General features: G+C 43.4%; 1 protein-coding gene across 1 annotated transcript; it reads left to right on the top strand.

The window, feature by feature from the left end:
• Nucleotides 1–2,742: 2,742 nt before the first annotated feature.
• Nucleotides 2,743–12,397, top strand: TXN (thioredoxin). The gene is made up of 5 exons (XM_077141617.1): nucleotides 2,743–2,888; nucleotides 6,904–7,008; nucleotides 7,448–7,507; nucleotides 11,766–11,831; nucleotides 12,178–12,397. Exons 1-5 carry the CDS (start codon nucleotides 2,865–2,867, stop codon nucleotides 12,238–12,240), a joined length of 318 nt encoding a protein of 105 aa, XP_076997732.1. The 5' UTR covers nucleotides 2,743–2,864; the 3' UTR covers nucleotides 12,241–12,397.
• The last annotated feature ends 2,728 nt before the right edge of the window (nucleotides 12,398–15,125 follow it).

Genomic DNA, 15,125 nt, shown 5'->3' with positions numbered 1-15,125 from the left:
CATGATCCATTTGTGGCTTTTCTGGTAACCCCTGGATTTTCCACACTCTTTGTCAAGGTGGTTCAAGGAAGTCTGATACTCCTTTTCCCCGCCCTGCTCCCCTACCTCTCAACTCCAGGTTCAAGCCCAAAGAAAGTCAGCTTCCAGGATGTTTACAAGAACAAGGGATAGAGATGCTCTGCCTGCAGGGATGCTAAACTAGTAGGTACCTAAGCCTGGAGCTGCTGGTGGTCCATCTTCAACAAGGTGGGGAGAAACTGCCTGAGAATAACACCTTTAAACCCCTGGAGTTACTGGAAATATGAGTTAGTAATTGTCTTTTCAGTTTAAATCAATTTGAGCTGTACTTTTTCCTTGCAGCTGAGAGTTCTAATACACAGAGCCAATCCCCCAAATGAATGCATTTATGTCACCGTTTGAACGAGGTACTAAGTGCTATACAAACTGTGAGTGGAATTGAATGAAAGGGTGAAATCCCTTTGGAATGAGGGAAAAGCTAGGATGGAAAAGCATATGGTAAACCAGCCAGAGACTTAGGTAAGTCACAAAATCAGTAATAAGCAGTCAGCTCTATTATATGAGTCTTAAAGAAAAAGGCCTTTTTTTCCCCCAGAGGATGGGGGAAAAGTGGGATGGCCTTGGCCCTAAGAAGCAAAGTTCCTGCCTACAGTAATGTGGGAAACTGAGTTTCATTTGGTTCCATTCACAGTTCGTATAGCACTTAGTTTGTGCCAGGCACAGTTCTCAGCACTTTACATCTGTTGTACCTCATTCAACTCTTACAAGAGCACAAGGCATTATTACCCCCATTTTACAGATAAGGAAATTGAGGCACAGAAAGTCTTCCTAGACTTGCCTAGAGTTACCCTGTTACAGAGTGTGGACAAGAACCAGGCAGTCTAAATGCAGAGTTGGTGATTGTTACATACACATTAGCTTCCTGATTCCTGGTTTTCTAAAAATGTAACATTCTCCACATCCATCTATATTGATCCTGGGGAAGTTGGGAGTGGGTTGGTCCCTCCTGTGACTGAGTCATTGGACGTTTGGAAGTTCCTTGAAGAGGAGAGGGAAATGTCAGCAGAGAGCAGCCTGGGCACCCACTGAAAATGTGCGCCTTCCCTCCCTATAGCTTAATTATCTGTGTTGTCTGCCATGTAAACGCACCAACTATTAGGTCCAGAACCAGGGGTGTAGGCTGGGCTTGAGACACAGCAGCAAATAAGCAAGTTAAATATTATTCCAGTAACACATAACACACACACACACACACACACACACACACACAACCAACCCCACTTTGCCCCAATGCTCCTTACTCTGGGAAGGCTGCTACATTCAGGGCAGTCCATCTCCCTTCTTAAATTGACCTCTTGTCTATATCCTTACCCATGGCTTGGTGCTCTTCAATCCCCTGGAAACTTTGCACAATAGGTTCAAAACCCCAGGTTCTTCCTTCCTCTGTCTGAAAGAGTTTAGAGAGGGAAGCCAGGGGAGGGTGGTAGGGTGGAGGGTGAGCCAGGGAGCTGTTTCACACCGAGATCCAGCTTCACCCAGAGCTGATGGACTCTGAAAATGCAGGCTGGGAGAGCTCTCCCTCCTCCCCCGACTCAGCCTTCAGCTTCTCAGCTTCTCCAGCGCCCCTCTCCTTCTAGCTCCTGACAGGCCCTCCTGGCTTCACAATTCCACCTAACATATTCACCTTTCACACTTTCCTGTCCTGACAGAGCCGACATGCCAAGTATGTGCAATGCATCCCTGTGTCAACTCAAATATCTAACTCCTCCGTTCCAGGCTTCTCACCACCGGTAGAAAAAATACACAAATGCGTACAATGGTGCCAGTACAAATTTGCAAATTGTAACGTCACCAAGCTCAACCAGACCTTCCATAACACTAAGCAAGCCTAATTAGTATTCACAAGAAATAGCTATTATTAGTATTTATTGAGCCCTTACTCTCTTGCCAAGCTCTGCTGATCATCTTATAAGCACCCTAAAAAACTCCTTACAACACCACCACCACCACGGCATAGAGACTAGCTGGATTCCCAATCCACAGACAGGAAAGCTGAGCCACCGGGGTCCCACAGCCTAACTTAACTGCAGAGTTCACCACGGCCACGCTCCCGCCCTGCCAGTCCCTCAGCCACCTCCAACGCCCAAACTGCGTCACGCCCCAGCAGCGGGCTCCTCGGAGAGTGAAAGAACAGGAAGGAGGGAAAAGAGCAACTGAGAACTGTCGCCGTAAATTCCGGAAGGGAGGCAGGGGCCCACACTCCGCGGTTTCGTCCTGGTCATCGTTACTCAGCACTTTGTGGGGTTCGCGGGCGTGGCGGGCCTTTCTGAGAAATCAGCCATGCGGGGAGGACACGGTACTGTCCCCTTGTCGAGCCGGGGGGCGTTAGCGCAAGGCCTCGTAGACCCCTTCGCGGGTGACCCAAGAGGGACATCATGGCCCTGGGAGTGGCCGGCCGCCTCCCCACGCTGTGGAGCAGAGACCACGCCCTTTAGGTTGCCCGACGACCCCCAGCCAGCGAGGCGACAGGGCGGGTATTCGGGAGCAAGGGAAAGGGGAGACCCTGGTGCCCAGCTGGGCCCCGCCTCGGCCCCGCCTCGGCCTCGCCCGGGCCTCCTCCCGGACGCCGCGCTCGCCAGTCCCGAGAGGCAGAGCCTTGCGCCGACAGAGACTGGGCGGGCGCGTCCCCGTCCCACGCACGCCGGGCGCGCCCCCGCCCGCCCCGCCCCCCCCCACCGCGCTATAAAGGTAGGACAGGCGGCGCGCTCTATTCCCAGCCTTGGTCCCGCTCTTTGGGTTTTCGTTGGCGTATGCTATAGTCGGTCACCAGACGCTCAGCAGCCAACATGGTGCGGCAGATCGGCAGCCAGGTACGGCCTCCCGGGCAAGGGCAAGGCGCGCTGCGAAGCCTCGGCAGCCGGGGAAGGCGATGGGAGGGAGCTGGGGATCCCGGCCCTCCTCATCCCTGGGGAAGGGGGAGGCGGCGGCTCGGCCTGTGGCTCCGAGAAGCCGGGCCTGGGCGCGCGGGGGACGGAAGAGTGTGCTCGGGGGCGGTGGGGGGTAGCGACCAGGGGGCCATGCTCGGGGGCGGTGGGGGTAACGACCAGGGGGCCGGGCTGCCCAGTGCGCCCGGGGGCCCCCCTGTACTGCGCCTCCAGCAGTCCCCATCTGGGAGACTAAACGGGGAAAGGTGAGGACACAGAGCGGGTCAGGCCTTGTCCCCATGTGTATCCGAATTCGAACCCTGGCCAGGAGAGGGAAGGCCCCGTGCAGAAGGCCCGGGGTGGGTGGCCCCTCCCCGCTCCCCCAACCTCCGGCTGCCTCCATCACTGTCGGATCCCAAAGATGACGAGGCTTTGCCCGCGCCTAGAGGACGGGTCCGGCTGGGGACATCCCTGGGTACGTGGACCTGGCCGGGAGTCCCCCGAGCCCTTTCCGAGGTCCCCAGGGCAGAGGTGGCGCGAGAGGCCCCAGGTGGCGGCGGGGAAGTGAGGTCCGGGCCGCGCCCACCCGACTCCTCCCTCGGCGCGGGGCGGGTTTCCGGCAGCGCTGGCTTCGGCGTGACTCAGTCCGCGAGGCCCGGGCCCGGCGGTCGGTGCTTAAACCAGCCATTGGGTTCGCCCTGGGACCCGACGCCTTCGGGTACCAGGCAGTGGGTCATCCTTTCAAAAGAGCCCAAAGGCAAAAATTATTCCCGTATTGGATTTATTGCACGCCTAATACCCTCCTGATTGAAAAGCTCAGGGCCTGGGTAGCCACTCAGATATTTGTTAAATACAGTCTGGAGAGTGAAAGAAAGAAAACTGCCTGAACGCGCGAGAAAAGCAGAAGGGGGGGCCTCTAGTGCCTGTTTCGTGGTGAGGTGGGCTTTGGAAACGAAAGTGTCTCTGTAATGGTATTTTTTCTTTTTCCTTTTATGATCAGGAACCAAATGTGATCGTTGTAGGAAATTTGGGAGGGGCCCAAAGTAATTGAGATTATTTTACATATACTTGTTTTGTTTAGGGCTTTCTCTACCCGCCCCGTCCTGCCCCGTCCCCCCATTTAGCCTGAACACTTTTCTTGTAATTAAAAGTTCTTGGTAATCATTTCAGTGTCTGAACACATTACTGAACATCTGGGCAGTTTTCAACGTTTCAGTGAAAACTTTTTTTTTCCCATAAAGCTTTGTACAGTGTTCAGCAGGTTTTTTATTTTCTTAAAACGTTAAAATCTCAAGTGCAATCGTTTGGTCAAGGGGCATGAATGTAAGTGGTGCCAGTATTATGACAGTGCTCCTTTCATTCCCACCTCATCAGTGCTGACTTTTTCAAACCTATTAATTTTGTCCAAATCCATGGTAAAGACAAACAGTCTCAATCTCATTTTATCTTTGATTAGTAGTAACTGGACTTCTAAAATTGTACGAGTTTTTATATTAAAACTAGTAACCCACTGAATTGGTCGAAAAACGAGATTCTTCCTAGTTTCGTTCGACACTTAGTGCATGCCAGTCTCTTCTCTCCAGGGCCTGCAACCCCATGGTAGAATTTAGCAGGTGAAAACCCATTAAACAAGCAGGCCAGAGAGAGACCTCGAGCAGAGTACGCACTAGAAACAAAACTGATTTTGATTTCTGGAGCAGCCATTTTTCAGTCTTAGACTCTTCTAGCTGCCCTGATTGTGATGTCCTTCTCCCTACAGTGAGAGAGTGGACAGGGTGAAAGGAAGGTGGTTACTTGAAGCCTGACAACCAGGGCTCCAGACACTCAGTGTCAGTTGACATTCAGAATTATGGCCCAGAGTCATTGATCAAATGAGTTGCACTGTAATTTGATTTGTAAATATTGAATACATCTTAGATTGCCTATTTCTGTGGTACTTTTGGTAGTTCAGGGCCACTAGGGATGGGATACTGAACTAACTAGAAGTGGGGGGGGGGGGTGGAGTCAGTACAAAGGTATTTTTAGGAAGAAAGGATAGTAGTTACTATTAATTGAACTTCCTCTATCTTACATGCACCAGGCTCCTTGCTAAAATGCTTTACAGACAAGTGTTGCTCTTTGAGCTCACTACCTTTGGACAGTTATGTTGGGGAAAAGAGATGCCAGACTTTACTGCTATTTATTTGTTAATGCCAACTATGTTGTTTTTGTCCTCAAATTATTTGTGTCAGTGATGAGGCCATTTATTGAATCCTTATTGCTAGTTTCTGGGTGCTAGAAATTGTGGTATACTTCATAAAGTAATCTAGAATAATTTTCAGAGTGATGTTTGTTTTAGGTAAAACATTGGGAGAAGAGAATTTGTATGCATACCTGACTCTGTAATTCATGTGTAGCTGTGCCAAGACGTATTGTTTTTGGAATTTTAAGAGGTTTTCCTTGAATTTGATTCAGAATGTTTTGGGAGAAAATATATGAGTGTTTGGACCACATTCTAGCTCTTGGAAATAATCTCATAAGGTGATTTGTTAAGGACCAGTCATGTTCAAAAAGACATATGTTTGTCTGACCAGATTGTCTCCCCTGGATCCTGCCTTAAGAATTGGTAGTTTGTTCTTCTAAAAGTCACATGAGGGAAGGCTTTGAATGAAATACATCTTTCCAAATCAGTGGTGATTTTGAAAACATTTCTGTACTTCTTACTCCCTCCACCCCACACCCGAAGATGCGAGTTAGAGGAGGAATCGGACCTGCATAACTGCCAAGCTTACAGAAGTCATGGCGTTCCAGTCTCAGGAAGGAACATTTGTTGTGAATTGTTTCCCCAAAAACATGAGGTAGAAACTAGGAATCTAGAGGAGTCACCATATTGCATGGGAGTCATTCACACTATTTTTCCACTTCGTATTGTACTAATTGACTTCTTCATGGGCCCAGATATGATGTGATTCTTAGTGGAGAGGCAGCAGGGTGGAGGGATAGTGCTAGTTTTTAATTCACTGTGATCAGCAGTGAAGCCTTGACTTTGGATATAGATATTTATGTTTTGATTTTTCCTCATTGCCTGTTTCTTAGTCAACACTAACGACTTGTGGTTAAAATGAGGTTAGGTTCCTAGGGTTACGGCAGCCAGACCATTGGTAAATAATTCACCGCAGTTGGTGGGGAGGGATTTCTTGATCATTTCTGCTGGTGGAATTTATTTATCATGCATTCCTTGTGCAAAATAATATTCCTTCATGGGAGCTAAAACCATTGTTCATTTAATCAACCATGAGTACAGAGTTTTGAGATAAAGGACAGAAATCAAAGACTGATAAACGATATAAACTGTCTAGATACCGATAGGAAAAAAAAAGAGTACAAGGAACTGTACTGTCAGGAGTTGCCTGAGTGTGTTGGGATTTGGAGGAGGTTATTATCCTTGACTTTTGAGCTTTTCACATTTTCTACCATAGATGATACTAGTTTAATCAGAAGCATTAGCTTTTTTTTTTTTAAGGTAACTTTTTGATGTTTCATCTGTAAAATTCCATGCCTTTGTGACTTTAATTGAAGTGACCCCTTTGATGATCCATCAGTAGCATTTAGTAAATGTTTACAGTATGCCTAGACTTATGTGGAAACATTTTAATACAAAGTCTTATTTTTATTTTTCTTTCTTCACATAGCTTGGATGTATATTAGACAATAACAGTATTTTAAGAAATATGTTCATGAGCACGTGTGTTGATGCATTATATATACATTATATCTTCTTTCATCTTATCAAGGAACACTACCAACAAATGTACAGGACTCCTTCAGCCTAGTTTTTTGGGGGGTTTATTTGTTTTTGTTTTCTTTGTCTAAGAGAGGGGTTCTGAAAGTTAAAAACTACAAGTTGTGCTTTTTGTCCTATCAAGTTTCCAGGGCTTTTAGAAATAAAACTTAGCATCTGCTTTTCTTTTTCTTGCCACAGGAAGATTTTTTGGCAGCCTTGAAAGAAGCAGGAGATAAACTTGTAGTAGTTGATTTCTCAGCCACGTGGTGTGGGCCCTGTAAAATGATCAAGCCTTTCTTCCATGTGAGTATTAAAACAGCTTTTACTTTGTAAGAAATTTCTGGTTTTGGGGTTAGGAGAGGAGGGAAAAGGACTTACTTCATTTTGTTTTGGGATCTTTGGTTTAAAAGTAGCATAACAAATTTTAAATATGGTGCGTGTAACTTATTCACGACAACTTTCAGAAGTTAATTTGGTTGGTCTTCAATGGTATTGTGCTTATTAAAGTTGAAATGTGGATCCTATTTGAAATGCAGGTTTCAGAGTTGATGTGACAGATTATTTTAATCTAGGAGGAATTTATTCAGAGAAAATGTATGTCCCTTTACCTATCTGGTTTCTAGTTTAAAGTTTTAGAATTTTACTTAGTCTCTAAGTTTAAGCTTCCATTTAGGAGGCTTGGGTATGTTGACTGCATTTTTTCCTAAGTATATATATATTTTTTCTATTTTTAAATTGCCAGTCCCTCTCCGAAAAGTATAACAACGTGACGTTCCTTGAAGTAGATGTGGATGACTGTCAGGTATGTGGCTGAGAACTTACTGCTGAGCTTCTGGCATTTGCCTTTTTCTCTAAAACATGCACAGTGATTGTTTTCATAAATATGTCAAATAATACTGTAACTGTTACCCTAGCTAAAAAGCTCTGTTTTGAAAGAAGAGATAATTGTATCAGCCATGACCTTAATCTAGATGACAGGAGCCTTGTATGGCACAACCTAAAATAGGAATAAAAACAGATGGTAAAGCTTGAGCCTTCTGCTTCTTACCAGACCTCAAACTTCTGGAACCCCACCTTTGCCTTAACATTCAGTTGGTAGAAACTGAATTTGATGATGATCATTAAGTCCATAGTTTGGTAGTAGTCCCATAAAAATGGAAGAACATTTGTAAGTTTTAAGATTCTTTCTGAACTTCTAATGACATGGCAAGTGTTTGCAGGCCTTTCAGTCCTGGTTGATTATGTCCAATTAGAAAACCCAAATGTTTTACAGGAGAGACACCAGTGTACTTGCCACAGGATTAAAAGAATGGTTTGGGGCAAATCCCAGGGTTGGTTTTATTTCACAATACTTTTTTATTTTTTAGCACCTGATGTGTGCCAGGCACTTCTCGGTGCTTTACAAGTATCGATTCCTTGAATCTTCACAAGTCTATGGAGTCACTACTGCTATTGTTCCCATTTTAAAGATGAGAAAACTTAGCACACAGAAGTTGTCCATGAAATTAAAGTTAGTAAGTGGCAGAGCCAGGATTTCATACGAAGCAGTCTGGCTTCCAAGCCCTAGCTCTGAACCCCCACATGGAAGGATGCTCTGACTTTGTGCATGCAGGTGGGGTGCCCTGCTGGCCTGGCACCTCTCACAGCCCACTGCACTCAGAGAGCCTGTTACAGATGTATGCCCTGGGGTTCTTTATGGATGTGTGCTTACATTTTTACTCTGCAGGTTAGAGAGGTTAACTGTTCAGTATGGTAAGATGTGGCCCCAAGATGTGGCTTTAGATTAATCCCTTAACCTCTTTGCCCCTGGGTTCCCTGGATGTGACCAGATCTTAGTACCTGCTCCATCCACCTCCCAGGGTTGCTTATTCAATAAGGAGTGTATATTGCCTAATAAAGGTATTGCACAGTCAATAAGAGCAATATAAGTATGGCAGCACTTTCTAAACCTGTGAGCCCCTACCAACACCATATCACTTATTCCCAGCACACGTTCCAATCCCGCACTCCACCATCCTCTCTACCCAGCCCATCCTTCTCCAGGAACCTTTCTCCTGCTTACCTCTATTAGGCCCATGGCTAGGTTAGCTTCCCTTCCTCTCTGTGATATTCTTTCCCCTCTTTCCTTGTTGGATTTTTGGTAGTGGAATGGGGGTATGTTTCCTAGCTAGACTATTTGCTTTATTCCGAGCTCTGTCAGTTAGTAGCTGTGTAGTCTCTTAAGTTATTTATTGTCTCTATTCCTCATTTCAAACCTCTGAAAGTCTGTGTTAATACAACACCATAAGTCACTGTCAGGTTTAAATGAGATAATGACCTGTAAAGTGCTTTTAGAATGGTTTCTGGCACACAATTACTCAGTAAATCTTAGCTTTTATAATAGTCTCTTTGTGTCTGTCCCCCACCACTAGACTCTTAAGTTTCTTGGGATCATGGACCCGATCTTATTCATCTTTATTTCCCTTCCACCTAGCACAACTGCCTCACGTGTAGTAGGTTTGGAATGAATGAAAGGTATTGTTGAGGATAACATGTTATTGCTGTTTCAATGTTTATTTTAAACCAACAATTCCACTTTCATTCAGGTTTCGCCCTAGGCATGTGTCTGAGAATTTACTCACGTCTTGGAAATAACCTAAAGACACCAGTATGAGGTTTAAATTTTGATATGGCATCCTATGTCACCTTTAAAAATCACTTAGGCATTAGAGGAAATGAGAAAATTCTTAATGCTTTGAAAAAATATATTAAGAACTTTATCTCTAAGCATAAACGCCACCTCTCTTTGAGCCAAGGGAATCGTTTCTATAGAGTAAGCAGGAGTGCATCTCTGGCTGGGGGAAGTATAAGGCATTCAGAACCTGACAACGCTTAGGTGTGGTGGACCAGGCTCTCCCTTCTATTGATTGGGACCCCATGTTTTCTGCTGGGAAAGCTTTGGGAGTAGCTCTTCTGAAAATTGTGATAAAATGACCAGGTCTTGTTCATTTATTCCTTCACATGTGAAGGTAACTCATTTCCACCCCTTTCTGCCATTAGGAGATGTAGGGGAGAGAATTGTTCCTTGTTGGCCTTTCCAAACCACTGCCCTTCCACCTGGATTCAGAAGAAAATGAAAACACTCTCCCCAAATGGTTCTATGCCAGTTGCTCACATGAAAATTACCATCAAATGGGTGGCTTCACTGTCTAAGTAGAGAGAATGGGACTGTTATAAAGAGACGATCAGACACCCAGTCCTAAAAAAGCAGCCACTGGCTATTCCAGCCATTCTTGCTGTGAGCAGTAAGCCCCATGCTCACAGATATGCCAATTCAAAAGAGACCTGTGCAATAGTCAGGCTTTTTTTTTTTTTTAAGTACTTGAGAAGACTAAGTAACACATCTGGACCAGATCCGTTCCTATAGACTACCCATTTTCAACTTCTTAACTACACCAGACAGTCTAGCTTCTGATTTTCTGGTTACTTATCTGCAGTTCATGCAGGACCTTGACAGGTACAGCTTCTGGTCTTCTATTATCAGTCCTGGTTGTTAAAACTTCAAGGGAATCACTGGAATAAGATGTTAGTGCAGTTGAAGTTTTATGATTTTCATTTTGATGGTCTTAACTTCCCTATAAACCTTTTACTTCAGTGAACATCAGTGCTAGAAAAAATAGTAGTAGACATTCAATAAATGTTAGCCACTTTGATTCCAGTCCTTACTGTATAAACTCTAAAGAATTCTTCATGCCCATCACCTTTCCTGTCCAAGTTAGTAGCAAAAAACACATGCAAATTCATAAAGATATACAGCCATACTTTTCTTTCCAATCTCAAAGAGGTGAAGTTAGACCACTACGCTACCATCTCCTGGTGACACCTTCTCAGAAAGAGAGCTTCTGCTTTAATTCCTGCCTCTCACTCCCCAAACAAACAAGTCACTGTAGTGTTTGTAGTTGACCCTCCTTTTGAAGGTTCTTTGGTTACCATGATCTGGTGCTGGTGGTTCTGCCTGTTTGGTTGCTGGCCCTTTTACAGCTTCTGCCCTTGGCTGCCGAGTGGCTCACATTTTTATTCCCTCTTGACCACTTCACCTGAAACACTTGTTCAAACTAAAAACCAGTTCTGTGAGTTTTTTCCTTCAACCCTTGTTCTCTGTTATGAAGTGAGAAGCATATTGAGAGTAGTGCGGTATCACCATAAGCTCACATTTAGTGATCTTGTAACAAAATGGAGGAATGCTTGTCACTTCAATAGCCTTTGAGGGACAGAAGATTTTTTAGATGTGCTAAGAGCCCCATCTAGGAGAAGAGAAATGCATCAACCAGTCCAGTCTGCATTGCTAGGATTCTGCCCGTTTTGCTATAACAAGGTGGCTCTCAATGGTTAGAGCATTAGAGTCACCTGGCATCCAGCCTTAACTATACCGATTTAAAGGAGTGGGGGTGGGGGACCTTGTAGCACCCCTTGGGTGGTTCTGATATTCAGCCAGGTTTGAGACCCTACAAGTGAATTATAAAATTAATAGAAGCAAAAAAAAAAAAAAAAAGGCAGTGTAAGGACTGTCTCTGTAGATGATTCTGAATTTGTTCTTGAACAATTCTTTTGAAAATAAATTTTTGTCTTGCTCACTTTGAACTTCAGCCCTTATAAACATCATCTGTGTACCCACCTCCCCCATAACAAACTAGAAAAAACCATGAGCAAATTAAAATTGTAATCCTGAGTCCAGTTACAGCAGAATTTGTTCCTGCTTCTTTATAATACCCAACAGCCAAGATCTGAATTGGATTAAATGGCTTGTTGAACCACTGTTTAATAAGAATGTGATGCTAGTAGCATTCTGCCTATTGGTACCTCTCAAAGAGGAGGGTAGATATTAATGAGAATTTTTAATTAATTGAGAATATAACCAGTTTGGCTTTTGTGCTGCCATTATGTTTACTATATTAATTATGCTTAAAAAAGTCCTAATCCTGAGATAAGGCATGTATATAAGAGGAAGAAGAATTTCATTCTCTCAGTCAAAGCTCTTGTACTCATACTTTGTTATCTTCTGTGCCCTTCCTCCCCTACAGGATGTTGCTGCAGAGTGTGAAGTCAAATGCATGCCAACATTTCAGTTTTATAAAAACGGACAAAAGGTTTGTACTTCTGGCATTTAAGAAAACTGGACACTAGAGAAAAGTGGTATAATGAAAAGCAACAGAAGTGATATAACCCCATATGGGAAGCCTGTCATCATTTTCTCCCTTTGAGATTCTTTAAATGTCATTTTTCACTGATTTAGGTATATAATGTGACATCAAGTGCGTAGAATTCAGACTTAAACTTCGATTAAACTTGCATTGTTAAGAGGAATTTGTGTCAAAAACAATTTTTAGCCTTCCTTGAAATTTCTTAACTTACAAGAACTCACATTGTTTCCCCATTCTGTGATCATAATTTATACACAACATCTAATAGTAATTCACTATTCTCTTTTAACAGGTGGGTGAATTTTCTGGCGCTAATAAGGAAAAGCTTGAAGCCACCATTAATGAATTAAGCTAATCATGTTTCCTGGAAACATAACCAGCCGTCAACTGTTTAAAACTTAACTTGTAATTTTTTTTATTTACAAAAAAGAAAGATCACGTATGAAGACTATATACCCAACTGCCATCTGATTATAAATGACAATAAAATATTAATTCTAGCCTTTTTAAAACTGTCTGGTGTCTTTGAATAGCTTACAAAAACAAATGAGAATGAGCTACTAAATGATATTTAATATTTTAGTATTTTCATATATTCTCCACTTTTTAATAGCCTGGTAGGCCAGTGATAATATTAAGATATTTATTATTACTATCTTAAATATATTTCTAGGAAGATCTTTTTGGGGAGACAATGCAGGTAATAAAAAGTAATAGGCTAGAATTTTTGTGACTTGTAAACAGAGCAAATAGTATTCTCTATTTTGACAGGCAAATCCCCTATGCTGTCTGAATGGTCAGTATGACCCAAAATGGTGTCCACTGCAGAGGAACTGTTAATCTCTTGTCTAATGAAGGTGTTCTCTTGATTCCTTTTTCAAAAGGTGCAGCAAGCTGCTAATATTGCTAATGCTGAGCACTGCTAATCAATTAGAAATTCTTCATGGTCAGATTGCAAGGGAATTCCTCCAAACATTACCATGGGAATCTGATGTTTGCCACAAACCTGTGATGGTGGGTATTCGTATCCCCACTTACAGCGAGAAACCAGACAGTTAAATAATTTCCCTAGCATCACACCTTAGGAAGTAGAGGAACTGGGATTGGAACCAAGAAAGGCTGGTGCCAAAGCATATACTCTTAACTTCTATACTGCCTCCCAGTGTAACAAGAATCTGAATAAGTAGTGAAACGATGGGCCATTACCCGAGTTGCTTTCCTCATCTAAAATTAGGGTGCTGAACTTAGCTGACCTGGCAGAATATTAATCGAATGTGTATTATGTGCCAGGAACTATGCTAGACTGGTTATTGCTAGGAATAAGATTCTCATACAGCTTACATTCTAGAAGGGGAGCCAGACAAAAGAAATATATGTTCTGTGAGACAAAAATACTGGACAGTAAAATGGAGACCTGCTTTGGATACAGTGGTTGGGGTCGAGTTCTGTCAGATGGCTTTTAATCTTATATCTGATGGATGAAAAGGATTCCAACTTGCAAAGAGCCATTGAACTAGCTTTCTAGCAGACAACAGCCTAAGGCTTTGGGTCAGGAAGAGCCTGGTACATAGGAGAGCCATCTAGATGCCTGATACAAAGCTATATCAAGTGTCAGGGACCCAGTCATGCAAGACCTTGTTCTAGGTGTAATGAATGGGAAGCTTTTGGACACTTAGCCAGGGAGTAACAGGATCTAATTGAGTTCACTTTGGCAGCTGTATGGAAAATGGGTTGGAGGAAAGAGACTAAAAAAGTTACCTGTACAGGAAGACCAGTTAGGAGGCTTTTGCTGTTACCATGACAGAGATAATGACTGTGATTGGGGAACAAGGAGTGGTAGAGATGGAACAAAGTGTGCACAGATAGATGTAACATGGAGAGAATCCAAGGACTTGTGGGAGTAAGATTTGAGAATGAATTCCAGGTTTCTGGCTTAACCAGCTGGGTGGTCAGTAGTGCCATTCAGTGGATGAAATGAACTTTGGGCTAAGCACATAGTGGTAATCTGGGCATCGAGTTCTCTGAACCACTTAGATACTTCCCTGGTGTTCAAGTGAAGATGCTGTCAGACAGTTGAATATTAGTCTGGATCTCAAAGGACAGATCCGGAAGATATTGTCACATAGATGGCACGTAAAGACAGGAATGAATAAATGAAACAACCCAGGGAGAGAATACAGAGTGCCGAAGGCTCGAGGCAGAGCCAGAAGGGTGCAATAATCCAAGATAGAGCAGAGTAGGAACCAACAAAGGGGATGAGACTGCAGGAAACAAGAAAAACCAGAAGGGTTTTATCTCCAGAAGCAAAGAGAACAGCATTTGAAAAAGTAAGAGGTCACCTGTCAAAAGCTGTTGAGAGACTAAGAAAGATAAAGACAGGAAAACAATTTGGCAAAGTGGAAGTTGGTGAATCTGACAAAAAAATTCCTGTGGAGGGATGGGGTTGGAAGTCAGATTGGTGGGATATGAGGATGCTGGATTAAGTTGTTTCCATGGAAATGTGACCCACCCAATTTTGGTTGGACCTTTTGATTAGGTGGTTGCCATGGAGATGTGTCTCCATCCATTCAAGGTGGATCACTTACTGGAGCCCTTTAAGAGGGAACCATTTGGGCAAAGCTTAAAGCCCACACAGCCAGAGACCTATGGAGATGCAGAAAAACAAAACAAAAACAAAAAAAACCTCCAGAGAGACCCTTTAAAGAAGCCAGGAGAGAAAGCTAGCAGATGTTGCCATGTGCCTTTCCAGCTGAGAGAGAAACTCCTTTACTTTCTTGAGTAAAGGGATCTTTACCTGGATACCTTAGTTTGGACATTTTCATAGCCTTACAACTGTAAACTTGAAGCTAAGTAAATTCCCTTTTTAAAAGCTGTTCCATTTCTGGTATATTACATTCCGGCATCTTTAACAAACTAATACAGGTGGCCTGGACACTTCAGATGATCTTGCTGTGCAACCAAGTTTGAGAACTTTGGAACATACAACATGTCCAAGGGACAATGGATGACCCCTTAAGGTTTGGACTTCAATAATTGTGGTCAGTAGGGATTTGAGGCATGGCAGAATTAATTTTGATAGTTTTTTACAACTATCAAATTTTGATAGTTTTTTACAACAGCCTGGGCAAACATTCTTAACTATTACAGTAGATATTTAGCAAAGTCTCCCTTTTTCTACTTTAGAAGCATCTTAGGAGATGAATATAAATATTGGGGTCTTCGTTCTCCCTATTCATATCG

The sequence above is a fragment of the Tamandua tetradactyla genome, chromosome 2 (assembly GCF_023851605.1).
Source record: "Tamandua tetradactyla isolate mTamTet1 chromosome 2, mTamTet1.pri, whole genome shotgun sequence".
NCBI lineage: Eukaryota > Metazoa > Chordata > Mammalia > Pilosa > Myrmecophagidae > Tamandua > Tamandua tetradactyla.
Note: the sequence above shows the minus strand (reverse complement) of the source record. Positions and strands in the feature narration are given on the sequence as shown.